The sequence below is a fragment of the Pithys albifrons genome, chromosome 1 (genome assembly GCF_047495875.1).
Source record: "Pithys albifrons albifrons isolate INPA30051 chromosome 1, PitAlb_v1, whole genome shotgun sequence".
Classification (NCBI taxonomy): domain Eukaryota; kingdom Metazoa; phylum Chordata; class Aves; order Passeriformes; family Thamnophilidae; genus Pithys; species Pithys albifrons.
The window spans coordinates 125,038,763-125,060,811 of NC_092458.1; the positions used below are offsets into that span (position 1 = coordinate 125,038,763).

A 22,049-nucleotide genomic window follows, 5' to 3' on the forward strand; every position below is an offset into this window, starting at 1 on the left:
GATGGGAGGGACTCGCCATGGGGGCATTGCCATCGCTGTCGGTGGCCATGTCCTGGCCGCAGGTGGGTTTGGCTCTTCAGGAAGCGATCCCAGCTCGGCAGGGATCCAGGAGCGGCAATATAAGTGCCCACAGGGAGTGTTGCTGGGTGTCCCATGGAGGGTGCGCGGGCACGGGCACGGGCACGGGCACGGGCACGGGCACGGGCACGGGCACGGGCACGGGCACGGGCACGGGCACGGGCACGGGCACGGGCACGGGCACGGGCACGGGCACGGGCACGGGCACGGGCGGACCTGGAGCGTTCGCTCCCTCCCGAGCCCTCAGGAAGTTCCTGCCCTGGCATGGAAGGGGCTTTCCCTTTTTCCCTCCTGTTCCTGCCTTGTGCCGAGCCGGGAATGGAGGTGGTGTTGGCACAGGGGGCCCAGTTCGGGGATGGGACTGGGACGGGATGGAGTGGAACGGGATGGGGTGGGGTGGGGTGGGGTGTGATGGGGTGGGATGGGATGAGATGGGGTGGGATGGGATGAGATGGGGTGGGGTGGGGTGGGATGGGATCCAGCCCCGGAAACCTTCGGGATCCAGCCCCGGAAACCTTCGGGATCCAGCCCCGGAAACCTTCGGGATCCAAACCCAGAAACCCTCAGGATCCAAACCCAGAAACCCTCAGGATGCAAACCCACCCCAACGGGGAGATTTCCTGTCCCCCAACACAAGCACAGTGTTGTTTGAGGGGGACACTGCAGGGTCTCTGCCTGTTCTGCCACTGCCACTTTGGCCCTCACTGGCAAATATTTCAGGTGTCCTTCCAGCCCTCACAAGCCTCAATTCACAGCTCATTTCTTTGGGTTTATAGAATCACAGAATCATAGAATGGATTGGATTGGAAAAGACCTCCGAGATCATCAAGTCCAACCCTTGGTCCAACCCTTCTTAGCTTTGTCCTGTCTGTTTTGGTTGGGTGAAAGGTCAGACTTCAGCTTTGAATTCAGACACAGAAATCATTGAATCATAAAATCATGGAGTGGTTTGGGATGGAAAGGGACCTCAAAGTCCACCCAGTGCCACCCCTGCCATGACAGGGACACCTCCCACCAGCCCAGGCTGCTCCAAGCTCTGTCCAACCTGGCCTGGGACACTCCCAGGGATGGGGCAGCCACAGCTGCTCTGCCCAACCTGTGCCAGGGCCTGCCCACCCTCCCAGGGAAGGATTTCTCCTCAATATCCCACCTAACCCTTCCCTTTGCAGTTTGAAGCCATTCCCTTTGTCCTGTCCCTCCATCCCTTGTCCCCAGTCCCTCTCCAGCTCTCCTGGAGCTCCTCTGGGCACTGGAAGGGGCTCTCAGGTTTCCCTGGAGCTTCTCCTCTCCAGGCTTGTTATTGTGATGCTCTGCAACATCTCCCATAAAACATAATAAGCAGAAACTAAAAAGCCTCTTGGAAATATAAACTTCACTTAACAATTCAGGATTCAAATGCAAATTCTGGCAAATCAGAGTCACAGAATGGTTTGGGTTGGAAAGGACCTTGGAGATCATCCAGTTCCAACCATGGGCAGGGACACCTCCCACCAGCCCAGGCTGCTCCAAGCCCTGTCCAACCTGGCCTGGGACACTCCCAGGGATTCAGGGGCAGCCACAGCTGCTCTGGGAATTCCATCCCAGCCCCTCCCCACCCTCACAGGGAAGGATTTGAAAAGTACTTTAAATATTTCTAAGTAATTTATTTTTGTTTTTTAATTCAGGTTGTCTAAATAAAGCAAAATCTGCTGCTTAAAATGAGGAGGAGCAAAGGTCGGACAGGTCGGAAGAGAAGGAGGAAACACTTGCAGAGTTTCATGGATGGAGGTACTTTCCCTGCAAGTTAAATAATAAAATAACCACCTGCTTGTCAAGAGGTCATTTTATGGTTTATATTTGTCAAAAAATTTGGAAACAACACACATAAATGTTATTTTTTTATATGCAGATATTCTGACATTAATTTACAGAGACTGGTGAATATTCTGAGCTCCCTTTTCTGCCTCATGACAGAAAATTATTCTTAAATTCCTTGAATATTCTGAATAACTCACACAATTCTTAGATCCCCCCCCCAGAGGCCCAGAATTTAATAAGTTACTTCTAGGGGAGCCTTTCTTGCTATTTTGTTATTCTTTAAGATATCCCAGTTAGATTTTATCTGACTATAAACTAAAATTTTTACATTTCCTTTACAATAATATTCTCTCATAGCATTATTTTATTTATTTCTTTGTTTTTAGTCAACTGCAGTCACAAGCTGGAATACATTAAACTTAAGAAGTGGCTCAAAGACAGAGGATTTGAAGACAGCACTTTGAGGCCAGCAGAGTTCAGGGGTAATATTTTAATTATTTATTGATGGGACAAATTTTTGAGTCTTTTTAACAGTGGTGGATTCCTGATTAATTGGTAGGTGTGGGATTAATTTGTAATCATCAGGGAAAAATCCAGTTAATCTTTGAAGGATTTTTGGCCATTGCACATAAATGTCAATTGAACAGAAATAAAACTGGGCTGAATTCCTTGCACAAGTCAAAATTTCAGCACAGTTTTTCAAAATTTTAGCACAGTTTTTCAAAATTTTAGCACAGTTTTAAACAAGTATTTCTGTTTTTCAATATTGGAACTTAATCTTGTTATTATTTGTTCATCTTTTTTTTTTTCCACAAGCAAGTTCAGCAGATTTAGTGACAGAGATAAATAAATTATTTTAGAGCTGGGATTCCCTTTAGTAACATTTGTAGTTAAGATACAGACTTGTGTTTTTTCTTTTCAAGTAGGTTATATACAAAAAAATCTTTTGCAATATTGAAGACAGAGTAGAAAAGAAGGAATCAGTGAAAAATATTGTGACTGGGAATTATAAAGTTTGGTTAAAACTCTGGGAACAGGAATTGCAGCTGGTGATGAAAGGCTTGTTTGAATAAAGGAATTGAGAAAAAGAAGTGGAATAATTGGTAGGACTGGGAGAAAAATAAATGGAATAATTGTCAGACTGGGAGAAAAAGCAGTGGAATAATTGTTGGAACTGGGGGAAAAAGCAGTGGAATAATTGTTGGAACTGGGGGAAAAAGCAGTGGAATAATTGTTGGAACTGGGAGAAAAAGCAGTGGAATAATTGTTAGAAGTGGGAGAAAAAGAAGGGGCATAATTGTTAGAACTGAGAGAAAAAGGATTGGAATAATTGGTGGAACTGGGAGAAAAAGAATGGAATAATTGCTGGGACTGGGAAAAAAAGAATGAAATAATTGTTAGAAGTGGGAGAAAAAGAATGGAATAATTGTTAAAACTGGGAGAAAAAGCAGTGGAATAATTGTTAAAACTGGGAGAAAAAGCAGTGGAATAATTGTTAGAAGTGGGAGAAAAAGAAGTGGAATAATTGGTAGGACTGGAAGAAAAATAAGTGAAATAATTATTAGAACTGGGAGAAAAAGAAGTGGAATAATTGTTGGGACTGGAAGAAAAAGAAGGGGAATAATTGTTAGAAGTGGGAGAAAAAGAAGTGGAATAATTGTTGGGACTGGAAGAAAAAGAAGGGGAATAATTGTTAGAAGTGGGAGAAAAAGAAGTGGAATAATTGTTGGGACTGGAAGAAAAAGAAGGGGAATAATTGTTAGAAGTGGGAGAAAAAGAAGTGGAATAATTGTTAGAAGTGGGAGAAAAAGAAGTGGAATAATTGTTAGAAGTGGGAGAAAAAGAAGTGGAATAATTGGTAGGACTGGGAGAAAAAGAAGTGGAATAATTGTTAGAAGTGGGAGAAAAAGAAGTGGAATAATTGGTAGGACTGGGAGAAAAAGAAGTGGAATAATTGTTAGAAGTGGGAGAAAAAGAAGTGGAATAATTGGTAGGACTGGGAGAAAAAGAAGTGGAATAATTGTTAGAAGTGGGAGAAAAAGAAGTGGAATAATTGGTAGGACTGGGGGAAAAATTAGTGGAATTATTTTTGGAACTGGGAGAAAAAGAAGTGGAATAATTGTTGGAACTGGGAGAAAAAGAAGTGGAATGATTGCTAGAACTGGACAGCAAGTGCTGCAGGGGAGGCAGGGAGGGAGTCCTGAAAATTAAAGAGAATTGGAGAACAAATAAATGAAATCTATTTCTGGAACAATCCATAATTGGCTTTTATGATCTGTAGGAGACAGTGCCTGTTCTCTTTAGAGCTTTTCCTGATCACAGATCCCTGATTTTATATAAATCCATATATTTACTCATGTTCTTTGTTCCTGTTTCAGGCACAGGAAGAGGATTGATGGCAACAAAAGCTCTCCAGGTGGGTGATGTTGGTTTTAATTCAGGAGCTCCTCAGGTGCTTATGGATTGGGATGATTTTGGCAACAAGGGAAGCTCAGAATTCCAGACAAAGTCCTCACAGCCTCTGCCCTGAGAGCAATTTCTGCCCTCTGACCTTCACTTTGAAGCCTTTCTTTGTTGGTAGACTAATTAATAGAAATATAATTTCTCAGCCATTTCCAGCAGAAAAGAGGAATAATAGAAAAAAATACTCTGCCCTTTGGATGTTGGCACAGAAACTGAGTGAAAAAAGCTCCTTCCCTGGGCTGTGACCCTTAAAGCCATTCCAGTTCCCACATTAGATGAGTCATTGACACTTTGACTGTTCTCTGTGTGTGATATTTTTGTTTCTCTTCCCTCAAAGGCAGGAGATCTGATTATTTCCTTGCCTGAGAAATGTTTGCTCACCACAAGCACAGTCCTTGGCAGCTGCTTGGGAAGATACATCAGGAAGTAAGTGAAAAAAGTGACACTTGATGTGGAGTTGGCCTTGAGTGTGGGTTGCTCATCAGGGGGTGAATCCCCTGAAGTGCTGGCAGAGCCTTAAACTGCATTCCCTGGGTGGTACCAGCATTTCTTGGGGCCTTTCCTGGGTGTGGAATGCTCAGATGGGAAAGGTTTGGAGTCAGAACATCCCCCTGTTGTTGGACAGAGAGCAGAGGGTTGAACTTGAGCTGCCTCAGAGCCAGCCTGGACCTGAATGTCAATTATTTCTTGGGAATTTGTGAATAACCTTCAACAGAAGGAAGATAAAATGATGGTCCAAAGCAGCCACATGGACATGGCTTTTTAGGAAATGCTGGACATTCAGCACTTGTGTATCCTAAAAAAAACCCACCCCCAAAAATCCCAATCCAAGGGGTGAGCCTGAAGCTGTTACTCCAAACCAGTTTTTATTGCCCTTTGAAACCATCCAAAGGGCTTGGGGATGAACTTTAGGAAGAGCTTTGGTGACTGACTTTAGGATGTGAGCAACTCAGAAGAATCTTGGCAACTTATGTGGTTCTGAAAATCTACCAAAACTCAGTGAATCCTTGGGCATCAAGTAGAGGAATCCCCTGAAGTGGTGCCAGAGCTTTAAACTGCATTCCCTGGGTTGTACCAGCATTTCTTGTGGCCTTTCCTGGGTGTGGAATGCTCAGATGGGAAAGGTTTGGAGTCAGAACATCCCCCTGTTAGTTGGACAGAGAGCAGAGGGTTGAACTTGAGCTGCCTCAGAGCCAGCCTGGACCTGAATGTCAATTATTTCTTGGGAATTTGTGAATAACCTTCAACAGGAGAAGGAAGATAAAATGAGTTTGTAAAGGAGTGACATGGACATGACATTTTAGAAAATGCTGGACATTCAGCACTTGTGTATCCTAAAAATACCCACCCCCAAAAATCCCAATCCAAGGGGTGAGCCTGAAGCTGTTACTCCAAACCAGCTTTTATTGCCCCTTTGAAACCATCCAAAGGGCTTGGGGATGAAGTTTAGGAAGAGCTTTGGTGACTGACTTTAGGATGTGAGCAACCTAGAAGATTTGCAACTTATGTGGTTCTAAAAACCTACAAAAACACACTGAATCCTTGGGCATCAAATAGATGAAGCTGTTACTACAAACCAGCTTTTATTGCCCCTTTGAAACCATCCAAAGGGCTTGGGGATGAACTACAAAGCAGTTTAAAATAGAAGCTATTTATAACACTTAGAATAATGTTTTATCTCAGAGAGATTAAACAACCCATCTCACCTCTGAGAATCTGCTGTGTGGGTATTTTTATTTATATTTTTTATTTATATTTTCTTTTCTTTCCTGATAGCTGGAGGCCTCCTGTGTCTCCTTTGATGGCTCTGTGCACATTTTTAGTGGCAGAGAGACATGCTGGGGACAAATCTCCTTGGAAACCATACCTGGATGTTCTACCCCAGACCTACACCTGCCCTGTGTGTCTGGAACAGGAGGCAGTGAACCTTCTCCCAGAACCTTTAAGAAAAAAGGCTCAGGAGCAGAGGATGATGATCCACGAGTTGTTTGTGTCTTCCAAGGCTTTTTTCTCTTCCCTGCAGCCTTTGTTTGCTGAGAACACAGGAACTATTTTTACCTACAGTGCTTTAGAGTGGGCTTGGTGCACTGTGAATACCAGGACAATATACATGAAACATCCACAGAGGGAATGTTTTTCCCTGGAGCCAGATGTTTATGCTCTGGCACCATATTTAGATCTGTTAAACCACAGTCCAGATGTTCAGGTAAGAAGCTAAAAGTAGATCTAGATCTGTTAAACCACAGTCCAGATGTTCAGGTAAGAAACTAAAAATAGATCACTTCATTTCTTTATTAATGCACTCTCTCAATACATTTGAGGTGGATCAGGAGAGTGTGGAGGTCAGGCTGGGATCTCACAGTGGGAAAAATGTCACTTTGGGAACGTGTGAAGGGTGAGGACTCCTGGTTACTGCACTGGAGTTTGTTATTCAGCCCAAAACAGCTGAATAAAGATGATTATGGTAAAGATCATCAAGAACTGGAGTGGCAGCACAAGGGGAATGGCTTCAAAGTGCCAGAGGGCAGGGTTAGGTGGGATATTGGGAAGGAATTCCTGGCTGGGAGGGTGGGCAGGCCCTGGCACAGGTTGGGCAGAGCAGCTGTGGCTGCCTTATCCCTGGGAGTGTCCCAGGCCAGGTGGGACAGGGCTTGAAGCACCCTGGGCTGGTGGGAGGTGTCCCTGCCCATGGCAGGGAGTGGAACAAAGTGATCTTTGAAGTCCCTCCCAACACAACCCATCCTGGGATTCTGTAATTTCATAGAATCATAGAATGGATTGGGTTGGAAAAGACCTCCGAGATCATCAAGTCCAACCCTTGGGCCAACTCCAGTCCCTTTACCAGATCATGGCACTCAGTGCCACGGCCAAGCTCAGCTGAAAAACCTCCAGGGATGGGGAATCCACCCCCTCTCTGGGCAGCCCATTCCAATCCCTGAGCACTCTCTCTGCAAAGAATTTCTTTCTGCTCTCCAACTTCAATTTCCCCTGGCAGAGCTTGAGCCCATCGTGCCCCCAGATTTCATCATTCACATGTTTCAGTTTATGCAGCAAAGCAAAGTTACAGGTAGAGCCCACAGTGCTTGGGTGAGATTTGCATCCAAGGGAGCTTTTGGGAAGGGCCCTTTGTAAACACAACCCTGCTCTGCTTCCCTGAAAGGCTCAGCTCCTCACACAAATTCCAAGTTTTGTGGTCTCTGTGTTACTTCCCCTCTGGCTGAAGCTTCTGAGCAGCCTTAGGGAGTGAGGGGAGCAGTTCCACCTTCTGTCAGGGCCTGAGTGTCAACACAGAGGAGGGACAGCACAAAAGAGGCCAAGTCTGCATGAAACCATCTTTATTGATGTTCAGTTCTGGGCCTCTCAGCTCAGGAAAGATCTTGAGGGGCTGGAGCGGGGCCAGAGAAGAGCAACGAGGCTGGAGAAGGGACTGGATGTGGCACTGAGTGTCCTCTGAAACACCTCCAGGGACAGAGAATCCAACATGTCCTGATCCAACCCCACTGTGATCACCAGCCCAGGGCACTCTGTGCCCTGGGCTGGTGATCACAGTGGGGTTGGATCAAGGGTTGATGATCTCAGAGGTCTCTTCCTACCCAACTGAGAAGAGAAGAGCAACAAGGCTGGAGAAGGGAGTGGAGCACAAGTGCTGTGGGGAGAGGCTGAGGGAGCTGGGGGTGTTCAGCCTGGAGAAGAGGAGGCTCAGAGGTGACCTCAGCACTGTCTGGAACTGCCTGAAGGGAAGTTCTGGCCAGGTGGGGGTTGGTCTCTTCTCCCAGGCACTCAGCAATAGGACAAGGGGGCACGATGGGCTCAAGCTCTGCCAGGGGAAATTGAAGTGGGAGAGCAGAAAGAAATTCTTTGCAGAGAGAGTGCTCAGGGATTAGAATGGGCTGCCCAGAGAGGGGGTGGATTCCCCATCCCTGGAGGTTTTTCAGCTGAGCTTGGCCATGGCACTGAGTGCCATGATCTGGTAAAGGGACTGGAGTTGGACCAAGGGTTGGACTTGATGATCTTGGAGGTCTTTTCCAACCCAATCCATTCTATGATTCTGTGATTCCGTTTGTAGCCTTGGGGCCTCTCTAATGAGTCTGCACAGTGGATGGCACATCTGCAGGCCAAGGCTTTGCTGTTTGTTCTTCATATTCATGGGTTGCCTTTCCAGACCTCTGAAACACTTTTCTTCCAGTGTTAGATGTTCAATACTTTTATATCTCAATATACAAATTTTGTTTCCTTTCTCCCCCTGCCAAGAGGAAAACCTTTTATTTTTAACTCCATGCAGGTAAAAGCTGCATTTAATGAGCAAACAAAGAGCTACGAAATTCGGACAAATTCCCAGTGCAGGAAATATGGAGAAGTTTTTATCTGCTATGGACCTCATGACAACCAGAGGCTGCTCCTGGAATATGGATTTGTTGCCATGGAGAACCCTCACAGCAGCGTTTATGTCTCCTCAGGTTGGATTTATGGACTGTCTTGACACTGAAACAGTGGAGGAGAGTTTGGTACCTCTGCAAAGAACTTCAGGATTGGAGTTTTAAAATTTAAAGTGCTCTTTGTTAATATTTTATTCTGTAAAATTGTGATTCTTGAAATCCCAGCTGCATGTCCCAAATTTTCCCCCTGACTTCAGGATTGAAGTCCTGATCCCCACAAACTGAAGCAGCTCAGGGGGGTTGATAACTTCAGTTTGAGTCAGAATTTTTGTTACAAGGACACAATCCTGGAGATTTCTGATGCCTTTTGAGAAGCAGAAACACTTTTGTTCTGTGAAAGTTCACCAAATTGTACCAGGTTTTGATTTTTGTCCTTTAGCTCCTGGAAAAATATGGTTGAAATGTTTTTCCAGAGTTGATGATTGTGGTTTCTTCCATATGGCATTTTTTTAAAATGTCTAAAATGTATTTTTATGCAGATATTCTCCTCAAATATTTTCCACCTCTGGACAAGCAGAGAAAGGCAAAATTGTCTATTCTAAAGGATCATGATTTTCTAGAGTGAGTATCTGGAGGTCTTTGTTTCCTGGTGAGCTTTTCATTTTTTTTTCTGTGAGTCCAATTTTGCTTCTTGTATCAAAATTCAGCGAAAAATAATTAATTTGTTTGGGTTTTTTTAACAAACTAAAGTGCTTGTGAGAGGATGTAGAAGTTGTAAACACCAGTATGGAAGTTTGTGATCTTCCTTTGTTGAAGAAAGAAGAAAACAGGTCAGGAAGAAAACTGTCACACTGTCCAAACTCACCTACACTTTCTTATCCCTTTTGACATTTTAGGAACCTGACTTTTGGTTGGGATGGACCATCTTGGAGACTCCTCACAGCCCTCAAGTTGTTAAGTCTTGGAGCAGATGAATTGTAAGTTTGAGCAGTGTGAGTGTTCGCTCCTTGTGCTTGGGCCTTTTACTTTTATTTCACAGAATATCCAAGGTTGGAGGAGACCTCCAGGGTCATCCAGTCCCACCAGGATCACCCCCAATTCATCTCCCCAAGGGCCACATCCAGACACCTCTGGGACACTTCCAGACACAGGGACTGCCCCACCTCCCTGGGACACTCATTCCAAGGCCTGACCACTCTGGGAGGGAAGAATTGATCCTGATCTCTGCTCTGCCTCTGCCCTGGTGCAGTTTGAGGCCATCTCCTCTCCCCCTTTCCCTTGGGACAGAGCAGAGAGACACCAGCCCCTCACTCCAACCTTCTTCCATCGCTGCTGAAGGAGTTTCTGCTCCTGCCCTGGGGAACAACAAGTTATTGCACAAAAAAAGCATCCACAGGGCTTCAAAAAAGACACAAAACCTTCCCTGCAGGTGGAATCCTGGATTCTAAGTCAGCTCTGACAGGCCCAGTTTAGGTTTGACCAGAATCTAAGCTGGACCTCAAGAAACACAGAATCACAAGGCTGGGAAAGACCTTTGAGCTCATCCAGTCCCACTGTCCCCAGCACCAGCAGGATCACCCCAATCCATGTCCCCAAGAGCCACATCCAGACACCTCTGGGACACTCCCAGACACAGTGACTGCCCCACCTCCCTGGGACACTCATTCCAAGGCCTGACCACTCCTGCAGGGAAAAAATAAATTGTAATATTTCAACTGAGCCTGCCCTGGTGCAGTTTGAGGCCATCTCCTCTCCCCCTTTCCCCTGGGCCATGGCAGAAGAGCCTGACCCCCCTCACTGCCCCTCCTGGCAGGGAGTTGTGCAGAGCAATGAGGTCCCCCCTGAGCCTCCTCTTCTCCACACAAACCCCCCCAGCTCCCTCAGCTGCTCCTTCCAGCACAAGTTCTCCAGAACCTTCCCAATTTTTTTTATACCCTTCAATGTTTTCTGGACCCTTCACTCAGCAATAGGACAAGGGGGCACGATGGGCTCAAGCTCTGCCAGGGGAAATTGAAGTTGGAGATCAGAAAGAAACTCTTTGCAGAGAGAGTGCTCAGGGATTGGAATGGGCTGCCCAGAGAGGGGGTGGATTCCCCATCCCTGGAGGTTTTTCAGCTGAGCTTGGCCGTGGCACTGAGTGCCATGATCTGGTAAAGGGACTGGAGTTGGACCAAGGCTTGGACTTGATGATCTTGGAGGTCTTTTCCAACCCAATCCATTCTGTGATTCTGTGATCCATCTCATGAGGGATCTCGGAGGGGTTTGTGGGAAGGACACTCAGCTCCTGTGGGGCTTCTTCACTTGTCCTTGTGGTGGCTTAAAGGTGAACCAGCACGAGAAATGAACCCAGCTCAAAGAGAGGTTACAATCAGAAATGAACCCAACTCAAGAGGTTACAATTCAGATTTACAATGTAAGGAAAAGATGGTCTCAGGGGAGACCTCAGCACTCTCCACAACTCCCTGACAGGAGGTTGTGCCCAGGTGGTGGTTGGTCTCTTCTCTCAGGCAACCAGCAGGAGAACAAGAGGGCAGGGGCTTGAACTCTGCCAGGGGAGGTTTGGGTTGGAGATCAGAAAGAAATTCTTTCCAGAGAGAGTAATGAGGCATTGGAATGGGCTGCCCAGAGAGGAGGTGGATTCCCCATCCCTGGAGGTTTTTCAACTGAGCTTGGCCATGGCACTGAGTGCCATGATCTGCTAAAGGGACTGGAGTTGGACCAAGGTTTGGACTTGATGATCTTGGAGGTCTTTTCCAACCCAATCCATTCTGTGATTCTGTGATTCATTATTTGCTCTTTCCTGGCTGTGTGAGATCCTGGGATGGTGGGTTTGGATCTGTGTTTTCCCTCTTTGACTCCAGGTGAGAATTTAAAAGAGGAAAGGCAGAGAACACCATATGATGTGAAATCACTGCCTGTTGCTGCTTTGGTCTTTTCCTTTCTTATATTAACAGCTGCACCCCTTTGTTTTCCTTTTCTATTTCAAGAACCAGATATTCCTTTAGGGTTCAGACTCCAAGCCTTTTTCCTGTTGGTTTGATGAAATTTTAACTGCTCTTTAACCTGCCTTGATTTCTCTGAGTCGTGTGTTCCACAGGTTGGAATTCTGGGACTAATAAATTACTGAAATTCATCCCCAGTGACTGTCAGGGCAGTTTGATCATTTTATTCCAAATGGCAAATCTGCCTCAAACAGAGCAGGAATGGGAAATGGTTACCTGGGCATTGCTTGGAATAGTAAATAAATTAAAAAAAATTTATTGTTCAGGGCAGTTTGATCATTTATTCCAAATGGCAAATCTGCCTCAAACAGAGCAGGAATGGGAAATGGTTACCTGGGCATTGCTTGGAATAGTAAATAAACAAAAAAAATCTGTTGTTCAGAGCTGTTTGTGCTTTGAAGATTCATTGCTGAGGAGAAAAAGTTGCTGTAAGAACTAAAAATAAATGTAATGGCTCCAGGCCCAGGTGAGGTGGAGTTGAGCAGAACCAGATGTTGCTCCCTGAGTGGGGATTGCAGCAAATGACTCTGTGTTGTTCAAACATTTGGGTTGCAGTTCCTGCTGGAGGAGGACTCTGCTTGGGGATGTCATTTCAGCCACAAACCAGGAGCTCACCTGGAATGTGACAGCCAAAATATGTCATTTTTTAATAGAGGAGACCCAGCAGGCTCTTCTCCAGGTAATGTGACTTTCTTTCCTACTAATGTAATTTTCTGGAGTGAAAATTATGATTTTTTTTCTATTTCCTCCCTCTTTTTCCCCTTTTGCTCTTACAGTTGCTCTTACAGAAATTAAAAAAAATATTATTTTGCAATAGTTCATAAAATCCCTACCACAGATTTCCACAAATTTTCTGTTCATGTCCTATTTAAATAAGCAAGATTTTTACTCATTTCCTCCCATTTGTTTAAAATTCAGATTTCTCAGTTGAAAAGGAGCAAAGAGAACCTCAAACCCCACCTGGCTCTGGTGGAAATGCTGCACTTGGAAGACCTGAAGATCCTTCAAAAGTCAGCTGAGATTCTTTGCAACTCCAATATGGCAACAACTTGACCCACCTGGAGCTGTGATAGTTGTGGTTTATTGAAGATTATTTGCCATGGAAATAAGGATTTTTTAATGGACCTGAGGAAAAAAAGTCATCAGAATAATTTTGTTCTTTGCTGACCATCAGGAATACAAAAGGTTTGTTTTAAAATGGTGATGTGTCATTTAGAGGAGGGAATTTAAAGGGCATTTCAGGGCAGGCCCCTTATTTAAGCTGCACAAACTTCTTTTTAATTATGACTCTTTTGTGATCATTTTCCATTTTGTGGGGAATTCACATTTCACAGGATATTTCATTACTATTTTTAAAGAATGGTGTTTTTTAAAAAGTGTTTATTTTTGTAAATACATTCCTTTATTTTCCACAAGACTTCTCTGTTTTTCAAATAGATGGAATTGTGTAAAGCAGGGAAGGTTCTACCAGTGATACAACTGTAAGGGGAAATGCAACAAGTGAGAACTGAAGTGCTGAAGCTCAGCTGCACTTCCAGACTTTCACTGGGACCTGTGAATGAGAATGTTGTTCAGAGTCACAGAATCATGGAATGGGTTGGGTTGGGATCTTAAAGATCATCCCATTCCAACCCCCTGCCATGGGCAGGGACACCTCCCACCAGCCCAGGCTGCTCCAAGCCCTGTCCAACCTGGCCTGGGACACTCCCAGGGATGGGGCAGCCACAGCTGCTCTGCCCACCCTGTGCCAGGGCCTGCCCACCCACCCAGCCAGGAATTGTTTCCCAATATCCCACCTAACCCCACTCTCTGTCAGTCTGAAGCCATTCCCCTTGTCCTGTCCCTCCATCCCTTGTCCCCAGTCCCTCTCTAGCTCTCCTGGAGCCCCTTTGGGCTCTGGAAGGGGCTCTCAGGTCTCCCTGGAGCTTCTGCTCTCCAGGCTTGTTATTGTGATGCTCTGCAACATCTGCCATAAAACATAATAAGCAGAAACTAAAAAGCCTCTTGGAAATAAAAACTTCACTTAACAATTCAGAATTCAAATTATGGCACATCAGAGTCACAGAATGGTTTGGGTTGGAAAGGACCTTGGAGATCATGCAGTTCCAACCATGGGCAGGGACACCTCCCACCAGCCCAGGCTGCTCCAAGCCCTGTCCAACCTGGCCTGGGACACTCCCAGGGATGGGGCAGCCACAGCTGCTCTGCCCACCCTGTGCCAGGGCCTGCCCACCCTCCCAGCCAGCAATTCCTTCCCAATATTCCATCCAGCCCTGCCCTCTGGCACTTTGAAGCCATTCCCCTTGTCCTGTCCCTCCATTCCTTTGGGAATGGTCTCTCTCCATCTTTCCTGTGGCTCCCTCAGGCACAAGAAGGATGACAGTGTGTTGTTACTTGGCATCTCAGAGCAGAGGGCAGAGTGAGAGGGGTGAGAGAGGAAAATCAAGTCCTTCCTGGAGCTGGAAGCACATTTCTTACATCCTTTGGACCAAGAGTTGGAGTTGATGATCTCAGAGGTCTTTTCCAACCCAATCCATTCTATGATTCTTTTGGCCAACTTATTTCAGATCTGCCTCAACTCTGGTTTCAACCCCTGCAAGCCATGAGTTTTTATGCTCCATTCAGTCCCAGGCAGTTTGAATTGGATATCAAGAAATATTTCACAGAATGGATTGTCAAACACTGGAATGTGCTGCCCAGGGAAGTGTTGGAATCACCATCCCTGGAAATGTTCAAAAACACAGATGTGACACCTGAGGACCTGTTCCCCTTGAGTGTGGTGGTGCTGCTGGTTGATGGTTGGACTTGAGGAGTTTAAAGTTCTTTTCCTTGATCATTCTGACCTATTTCCTGAGATGAGGTACCTCTGGATGTGGGAATCCAACCTGTACCAGTCCCATTGTAGGGAATTCTTGAAGGTCCCACTGTGGCTCCAGCAGAGACAAGCAGGGCTGAGCCCTGACCTTGTGACTGTTTGACCCCTTGCTTTCTTTTAATAAAACCTTTTTCATTCTCTAACACCAGATATGTTTCTAATTTTGTGATTTTATGATGAAATGGTGCCAGAGTTATGGAAGACAAGGATGTTTGCTTGGTTTATTTTCCTTTTTTTTTTCTCCTGGAGCTGGTTATTTTAAGAACAGCTTCTGTACAATGTGTCTGGTGAGGTGAGTATGAGTTTGACAGAAGTTTATTTGCTTCAGGATTGAACTGGTGACTCCACATTTATCCCAGGTGGTTTGAATATGGGCTCTGCTCCTGGAAACTCCCACACACCCTCCAGGGAGTGCAGGGAGAGGATCTGGCACTGCAGGAGAGCAGCAATTTATGTGGAAATGTAGATGTGTATATACACCCTGTCAGCAAAAGCTTCACTTCTCTTTGACTCAGCCCTAAACTACGTGCAAGACAAGGCACCCTGAGCTGGGCTGAGAGCCTGAGGGAGCAGCAGCACTGGCTGTTCTCTCCCTAAATCAGGTTTCCAAGGAGTGAAAATCCTCCCTCTCCATGTCAGGATTAGTCAGAGCCCCTTGGAGCAGCTTTGCTTTAGGGACATGCTGTTAACCTTTGACTCTGTTGGTCTGAGAAGGGATTTAGCTGTGATTTTAGTGTGGAAAATGTGTTTTATTTCCCCCTTTCTGCAGATCCCCTTTCAGGATGGATCTGCAAAGCTCAGCAACGGGAGGAATAAAGCCCAGCTTGTGGCCAGTGGGGATAAAAATGAGACAATGACCTGGAGTTAAAATCTCTTCCAGCTTGTGCAGTGGGACCCAAAGACACTGAGGGGCTGGAGGGTGTCCAGGGAAGGGAATGGGCTGGAGAACATTCCTGTGAGGAGCAGCTGAGGGGGCTGGGGGGGTTTGTCTGGAGAAGAGGAGGCTCAGGGGGGACCTCATTGCTCTGCACAACTCCCTGCCAGGAGGGGCAGTGAGGGGGGTCAGGCTCTTCTGCCATGGCCCAGGGGAAAGGGGGAGAGGAGATGGCCTCAAACTGCACCAGGGCAGGGGCAGAGCAGAGATCAGGAAAAAATATTTCCCTGCAGGAGTGGTCAGGCCTTGGAATGAGTGTCCCAGGGAGGTGGTGCAGTCACTGTGTCTGGAGTGTCTCAGAGGGGTCTGGATGTGGCCCTTGGGGACATGGATTGGGGGCGATCCTGGTGGGACTTGATGGTCCTGGAGGTCTCTGCCAACCTTGATCCTGTGACTGAAGTGGCTGCAGTGAAGACCCTGAGTCTGGGCAGGGTAACAAGAGACACTTCATGTCCTGTGATTTGGGCAGAAACAGCAGATTCGATTTTATTTTTTATTTTTTATTTTAAGTTGTGCAGTCTGAAAAATGATAAACATGGAACATCAGGACTAGATCCTTCCTCTGTCAATTAATGTAAATACACTATGGATTTTCTTTGATCTCTGCAGTGAGTGGCTTCCAGTTTACAGTTTTCTTCAGCTGTAATGTGTGGGGATCATCCATCATTGCTGAGTGCCTCAGGCCTGCCTGTTTTGGGACAAGATAAGGGAGTATCAACCCTCTTACTCTGATAATTGAAGCTTTTAAGTTCACTATGAAAACATTTCCAAGCTGACATTTGCAGAGAAAGGGCTTTTAAAATCATCTTTTTCTTCCTGCCTGGACAGCAAAGAAAACCCTCTTAGAAGTGCCATTCTTGGGCAGAATTTGAAGTGTTGGTTTGTACTCAGAAGATTTGTGATTCCAGGGATGGATTTAAGGAACTCCAGGGCAGGGGGAATTATCCCAACAGAACTTCATGGGGGCTTTTTACACAATAACAGGAAAAGGTTGGGCAGAGCAGCTGTGGCTGCCCCTGAATCCCTGGGAGTGTCCCAGGCCAGGTTGGACAGGGCTTGGAGCAGCCTGGGCTGGTGGGAGGTGTCCCTGCCCATGGTTGGAACTGCATGATCTTTAAGGTCCCTTCCAACCCAAACCATTTTGTGACTCTGTGATTTGCCATAATTTGCGTGTGAATTCTGAATTAAGTTTTTATTTCCAAGAGGCTTTTTAGTTTCTGCTTATTATGTTTTATGGCAGATGTTGCAGAGCATCACAATAACAAGCCTGGAGAGGAGAAGCTCCAGGGAGACCTGAGAGCCCCTTCCAGTGCCCAAAGGGGCTCCAGGAGAGCTGGAGAGGGCCTGGGGACAAGGGATGGAGGGACAGGACAAGGGGAATGACCTTAAGGTGCCAGAGGGCAGGGCTAGATGGGATATTGAGGAGAAATCCTTCCCTGGGAGGGTGGGCAGGCCCTGGCACAAGTTGGGCAGAGCAGCTGTGGCTGCCCCATCCCTGGGAGTGTCCCAGGCCAGGCTGGACAGGGCTTGGAGCAGCCTGGGCTGGTGGGAGGTGTCCCTGCCATGGCAGGGGGTGGCACTGGGGGGGGCTTTGAGGTCCCTTCCAACCCAAACCACTGTGGGATTGGAAATAAAAAATTCCACTTCATTCCCCTGGATATCTCTAATTCCAGAAGTCAGTTTTGGAAAGTGCTGCAATGAGGTGTGTTCAGGAGGAAAACAATGGTAATTAATCCCAAACTAATTGTGTAAAACCGATGCAATCTCTGTGCTGCCCACTAGATGATGCAGCTGCACTGCAGAGAAACAAGGAATGCAATTAATTATAATCCCATTTACTGGATTACATTTTTAGTAGCAAAAAGTATTGCCTTCAATGATACACCATGATTGGGTTTAGAGAATTAGTTGAAAACTTTTTTTTTTTTTCCTTTTGGTTTCAAGTGAAACTTGGAGCTTTCCAGTCTTTTATCTTCTCTCAGTTTTCTTGTATTTTCTTGTAATTCTTGTAATTCCCTCCTCTAAATGACACGTCTCCATTTTAACAAACCTTTTGTATTCCTGATGGTCAGCAAAGAACAAAATTATTCTGATGACTTTTTTTCCTCAGGTCCATTAAAAAATCCTTATTTCCATGGCAAATAATCTTCAATAAACCACAACTATCACAGCTCCAGGTGGGTCAAATTGTTGCCATATTGGAGTTGCAAAGAATCTCAGCTGACTTTTGAAGGATCTTCAGGTCTTCCAAGTGCAGCATTTCCACCAGAGCCAGGTGGGGTTTGAGGTTCTCTTTGCTCCTTTTCAACTGGGAAATCTGAATTTTAAACAAATGGGAGGAAATGAGTAAAAATTTTGCTTATTTAAATAGGACATGAATAGAAAATTTGTGGAAATCTGTGGCAGGGATTTTATGAACTATGTCAGAATAGGATTTTTTTGAACTTGGTTGGAGTTTCTCCTCTCTCAGTCTACATCATGTCATTCCTCACTGAAACTGTCACTCAAGACAGGGCTAATAGTTCAGATCCTCTTTGTTTTGTTGGACTTTGTTTTGTAAGTGCTGTGGGGAGAGGCTGAGGGAGCTGGGGGTGTTCAGCCTGGAGAAGAGGAGGCTCAGAGGTGACCTCAGCACTGTCTGGAACTGCCTGAAGGGAAGTTCTGGCCAGGTGGGGGTTGGTCTCTTCTCCCAGGCACTCAGCAATAGGACAAGGGGGCACGATGGGCTCAAGCTCTGCCAGGGGAAATTGAAGTTGGAGAGCAGAAAGAAATTCTTTGCAGAGAGAGTGCTCAGGGATTGGAATGGGCTGCCCAGAGAGGGGGTGGATTCCCCATCCCTGGAGGTTTTTCAGCTGAGCTTGGCCATGGCACTGAGTGCCATGATCTGGTAAAGGGACTGGAGTTGGCCCAAGGGTTGGACTTGATGATCTCGGAGGGCTTTTCCAACCCAATCCATTCTATGATTTTGTGATTCTATGACTGGGTGATCTGGAAGGTCTTGGTGATCCTGTGAATTTGGCTCCGTTGGTTTAGTCCCTGTGGTTGCAATGGAGAACTCTCTGCTCTTGTGTTTTGTTCCTTCAGGATTTGGGGCCAGATGGATCTTTTGCACAAATCCCTCTCACCAAAGCCCTTTGATGGAGCTGATTGAACTTGGATTGAAACATTTCCTCTGACTGAGGCGATTTTGGAGAAGAGAAGCTTTAGGGGGACCTCAGTGTGGCCTTCCAGGACCTGAAGGAGCCACAAGAAAGATGGAGAGAGACCATTTCCAAGGGCTGGAGGGACAGGAGAAGGGGAATGGCTTCAAAGTGCCAGAGGGCAGGGCTAGATGGGATATTGGGAAGGAATTGCTGGCTGGGAGGGTGGGCAGGCCCTGGCACAGGGTGGGCAGAGCAGCTGTGGCTGCCCCATCCCTGGGAGTGTCCCAGGCCAGGTTGGACAGGGCTTGGAGCAGCCTGGGCTGATGGGAGGTGTCCCTGCCCATGGCAGGGATGGGAATGGGTGGTATTAAAAATCCCTTCCAACCCCAAACATTCCATGATGCTGAGTTGTGCTGAAGAATTTGCCACATGGGCACTGCCCCCCTGGCAGAGCTACCCAGCAGGCACTGGATGTGCTATTTTGGTCTCTCCCTCCCTCTGGAGCTGCTCTGGAAGGCTCTGGCAGTGGCAGTTTGGGCTCTTTTGACCCTTGGTAGGCACAGATGGGAGCACAGAGGGACACTCAGCATGGGGCTGGTGCCATCCCTGTCTGTACCACCCTGCCTGGGCTGGTATCCAGAGCCTGGGTCTCTGTCTAGAAGGACCCAGCAAGAAATTACCATGGAATTTGTGTGCTGTTCCCACAGGATGAACTTTATGTGGACAGAGATGTTTGGAGTGGGTGGACTGGCCTGCAGAGGATACTGGAGAGAGCCCAGCATTGACCATGCCATCCCAGGGGGCCTCTTGCTGCTCCAGACTGTACTGGATGGATGGATGGATGGATGGATGGATGGATGGATGGATGGATGGATGGATAGTTGGAAAAGACCTCCAAGATCATCAAGTCCAACCCTTGGTCCAACTCCAGTCCCTTTACCAGATCATGGCACTCAGGGCCACGGCCAAGCTCAGCTGAAAAACCTCCAGGGATGGGGAATCCACCCCCTCTCTGGGCAGCCCATTCCAATGCCTGAGCACTCTCTCTGCAAAGAATTTCTTTCTGCTCTCCAACTTCAATTTCCCCTGGCAGAGCTTGAGCCCATCGTGCCCCCTTGTCCTATTGCTGAGTGCCTGGGAGAAGAGACCAACCCCCACCTGGCCAGAACTTCCCTTCAGGCAGTTCCAGACAGTGCTGAGGTCACCTCTGAGCCTCCTCTTCTCCAGGCTGAACACCCCCAGCTCCCTCAGCCTCTCCCCACAGCACTTGTGCTCCAGTCCCTTCTCCAGCCTCGTTGCTCTTCTCTGCACCAGAACAGGCACTAAAACTGCTTTGATTCCTCCCCAAAATTCACTGGAATAAATGTCCAGGGAGGTGGGGCAGTCACTGTGTCTGGAAGTGTCCCAGAGGGGTCTGGATGTGGCCCTTGGGGTCATGGATTGGGGGTGATCCTGGTGGTGATGGTGACATTGGATGGTCCTGAAGGTCTCTTCCAACCTTGGTGATTCTGGGATTATTCAGATGTGGAGACACTTTTGTGCTGAACTGAGGGCTAAAAGAAATTGCTGGAAGGCTTCTAGAAATCAAGAAACAAACAATTCTCTTTCTGAAGTTCTTAATTAGGTTGTTCAAAGGGGTTTGGACTTCCCATCCCCGGGAGTGTCCAGGGCCAGGTTGGACAGGGCTTGGAGCAACCTGGGCTGGTGCGAGGTGTCCCTGCCCATGCAGGGGGTGGGATTAGATGGTCTTTAAGGTCTCTTTCCACCCAAACCATTCACTGTTTCTGTGATTCTATGAACCATGGAATCTTCCAAACCATTCTATGATTCTGTGAATCTTCCAGCCTTGGTGATTCCATGATTGTGGGATCTGCTGTCCCCACATCCAAACCATGGTGTGACTCTTGGGCTGCCCACACAGGACCAAGAGCAAGACTTGATGATCCTGGTGGGTCCCTTCCAACTCAGGATATTCTCTGATTTATAAAACAGCATCCAGAGGATCCTGCCCTGACTTTGCTCCAGAAAATAAATCCAGGTAGGAGGTCCACAGTGGCAGACCTGGAAAAACTCAGATTTGTGATTCCTGCTCCCTTTCCAAGCCCATTTTCTTTGCCATCAACATCCCATTTCCATTCCCAGAGTCGATTCTTTGCCTTAAAATAACACCAGGACTGCACAAACAGGAGCCTCTGATTTCAGAGGAGCTTCTCATTGCAAAAGCATCCTGGAAAGAGCAGCAAAAAGGAGCAGCATAACCCCCACTCACGTCAGAAGTGCCACCACACGAGGCCAAACCTCCCAACAATTGCGCATTTTTCTCGGCTCCCTCGAGACCCGACGTTCAAAGCTCACACATATTTCCTGCAAGCCTTACAAGAGCTCCTTAAAAATATTCTTGGCTGCAGATTAAGTGGTGAACACCAAGGCCAAGCCATTCACACCAAGAATTTTAAAGCAACTGTTGGTTGGTGTCGACTGTTTTTAATGATTTTAAGTTAAGAGGGGAAATTGATGGAAGAGACACAGGGAGCCACATCTGGAGGGGAACTGGGAGGCAAAAATGAAACATCATTTTGCTTTCAGATGGATGTTCATGATCCTCAGGCCCTGACAAGCCACTGAATCCTCTGCACAGCTCATGTTTTGCTTTTGAACACTGTAAAACTTTAAATTCTGTGCAGTTTAAGGAGTAGGACACTGTTAAAGTGCTTTTCCCTCGAAAGCTTCTCGTGACTAAATGAAAGGATTCAACCCAGAAAGGATTTGCCAAAGAAAGACTCCTTAGGACTTGTTCAGCCTGGAGAAGAGGAGGCTCAGAGGTGACCTCAGCACTGTCTGGAACTGCCTGAAGGGAAGTTCTGGCCAGGTGGGGGTTGGTCTCTTCTCCCAGGCACTCAGCAATAGGACAAGGGGGCATGATGGGCTCAAGCTCTGCCAGGGGAAATTGAAGTTGGAGAGCAGAAAGAAATTCTTTGCAGAGAGAGTGCTCAGGGATTGGAATGGGCTGCCCAGAGAGGGGGTGGATTCCCCATCCCTGGAGGTTTTTCAGCTGAGCTTGGCCGTGGCACTGAGTGCCATGATCTGGTGAAGGGACTGGAGTTGGCCCAAGGGTTGGACTTGATGATCTTGGAGGTCTCTTTTCCAACCCAATCCATTCTGTGATTCTGTGAAATAATAAAAATGTTGAGGATTTCTTAAGGTTGTCCTTAAGTCCCAAAATTAGAGAGCAGTGAAATTCCTGGCTGGGAGGGTGGGCAGGCCCTGGCACAGGTGCCCAGAGCAGCTGTGGCTGCCCCATCCCTGGGAGTGTCCCAGGCCAGGTTGGACAGGGCTTGGAGCAGCCTGGGATGGTGAGAGGTGTCCCTGCCCATGACAAGG

General features: G+C 46.9%; 1 protein-coding gene across 6 annotated transcripts; it reads left to right on the plus strand.

Moving 5' to 3' along the window:
• The first annotated feature begins 8 nt into the window (after nt 1-8).
• On the plus strand, nt 9-19,527 carry SETD4 (SET domain containing 4). 6 transcript variants are annotated; one of them, XM_071567190.1, is made up of 12 exons: nt 33-62; nt 855-966; nt 1,743-1,845; nt 2,262-2,357; nt 4,254-4,291; nt 4,676-4,764; nt 6,115-6,544; nt 8,621-8,795; nt 9,254-9,335; nt 9,611-9,691; nt 12,272-12,395; nt 12,635-15,568. In XM_071567190.1, exons 3-12 carry the CDS (start codon nt 1,776-1,778, stop codon nt 12,767-12,769), a joined length of 1,320 nt encoding a protein of 439 aa, XP_071423291.1. In that variant the 5' UTR covers nt 33-62; nt 855-966; nt 1,743-1,775; the 3' UTR covers nt 12,770-15,568. The 6 variants fall into 6 exon arrangements, with proteins under 6 accessions (XP_071423309.1, XP_071423291.1, XP_071423300.1 ...); XM_071567199.1 differs by lacking the exon at nt 33-62 and adding an exon at nt 99-160; XM_071567224.1 differs by lacking the exons at nt 33-62; nt 12,635-15,568 and adding exons at nt 349-402; nt 18,610-19,527.
• Nucleotides 19,528-22,049: the final 2,522 nt, after the last annotated feature.

Coding starts and splice junctions, on each gene's coding strand:
- SETD4 (XM_071567208.1), top strand. CDS start 1,776: ATGAGGAGGAGCAAAGGTCGGACAGGTCGGAAGAGAAGGAGGAAACAC. Junction 2,358..4,253: donor GAGGCCAGCAGAGTTCAGGG/GTAATATTTTAA, acceptor TTCCTGTTTCAG/GCACAGGAAGAGGATTGATG. Junction 8,796..9,253: donor CAGCGTTTATGTCTCCTCAG/GTTGGATTTATG, acceptor ATTTTTATGCAG/ATATTCTCCTCAAATATTTT.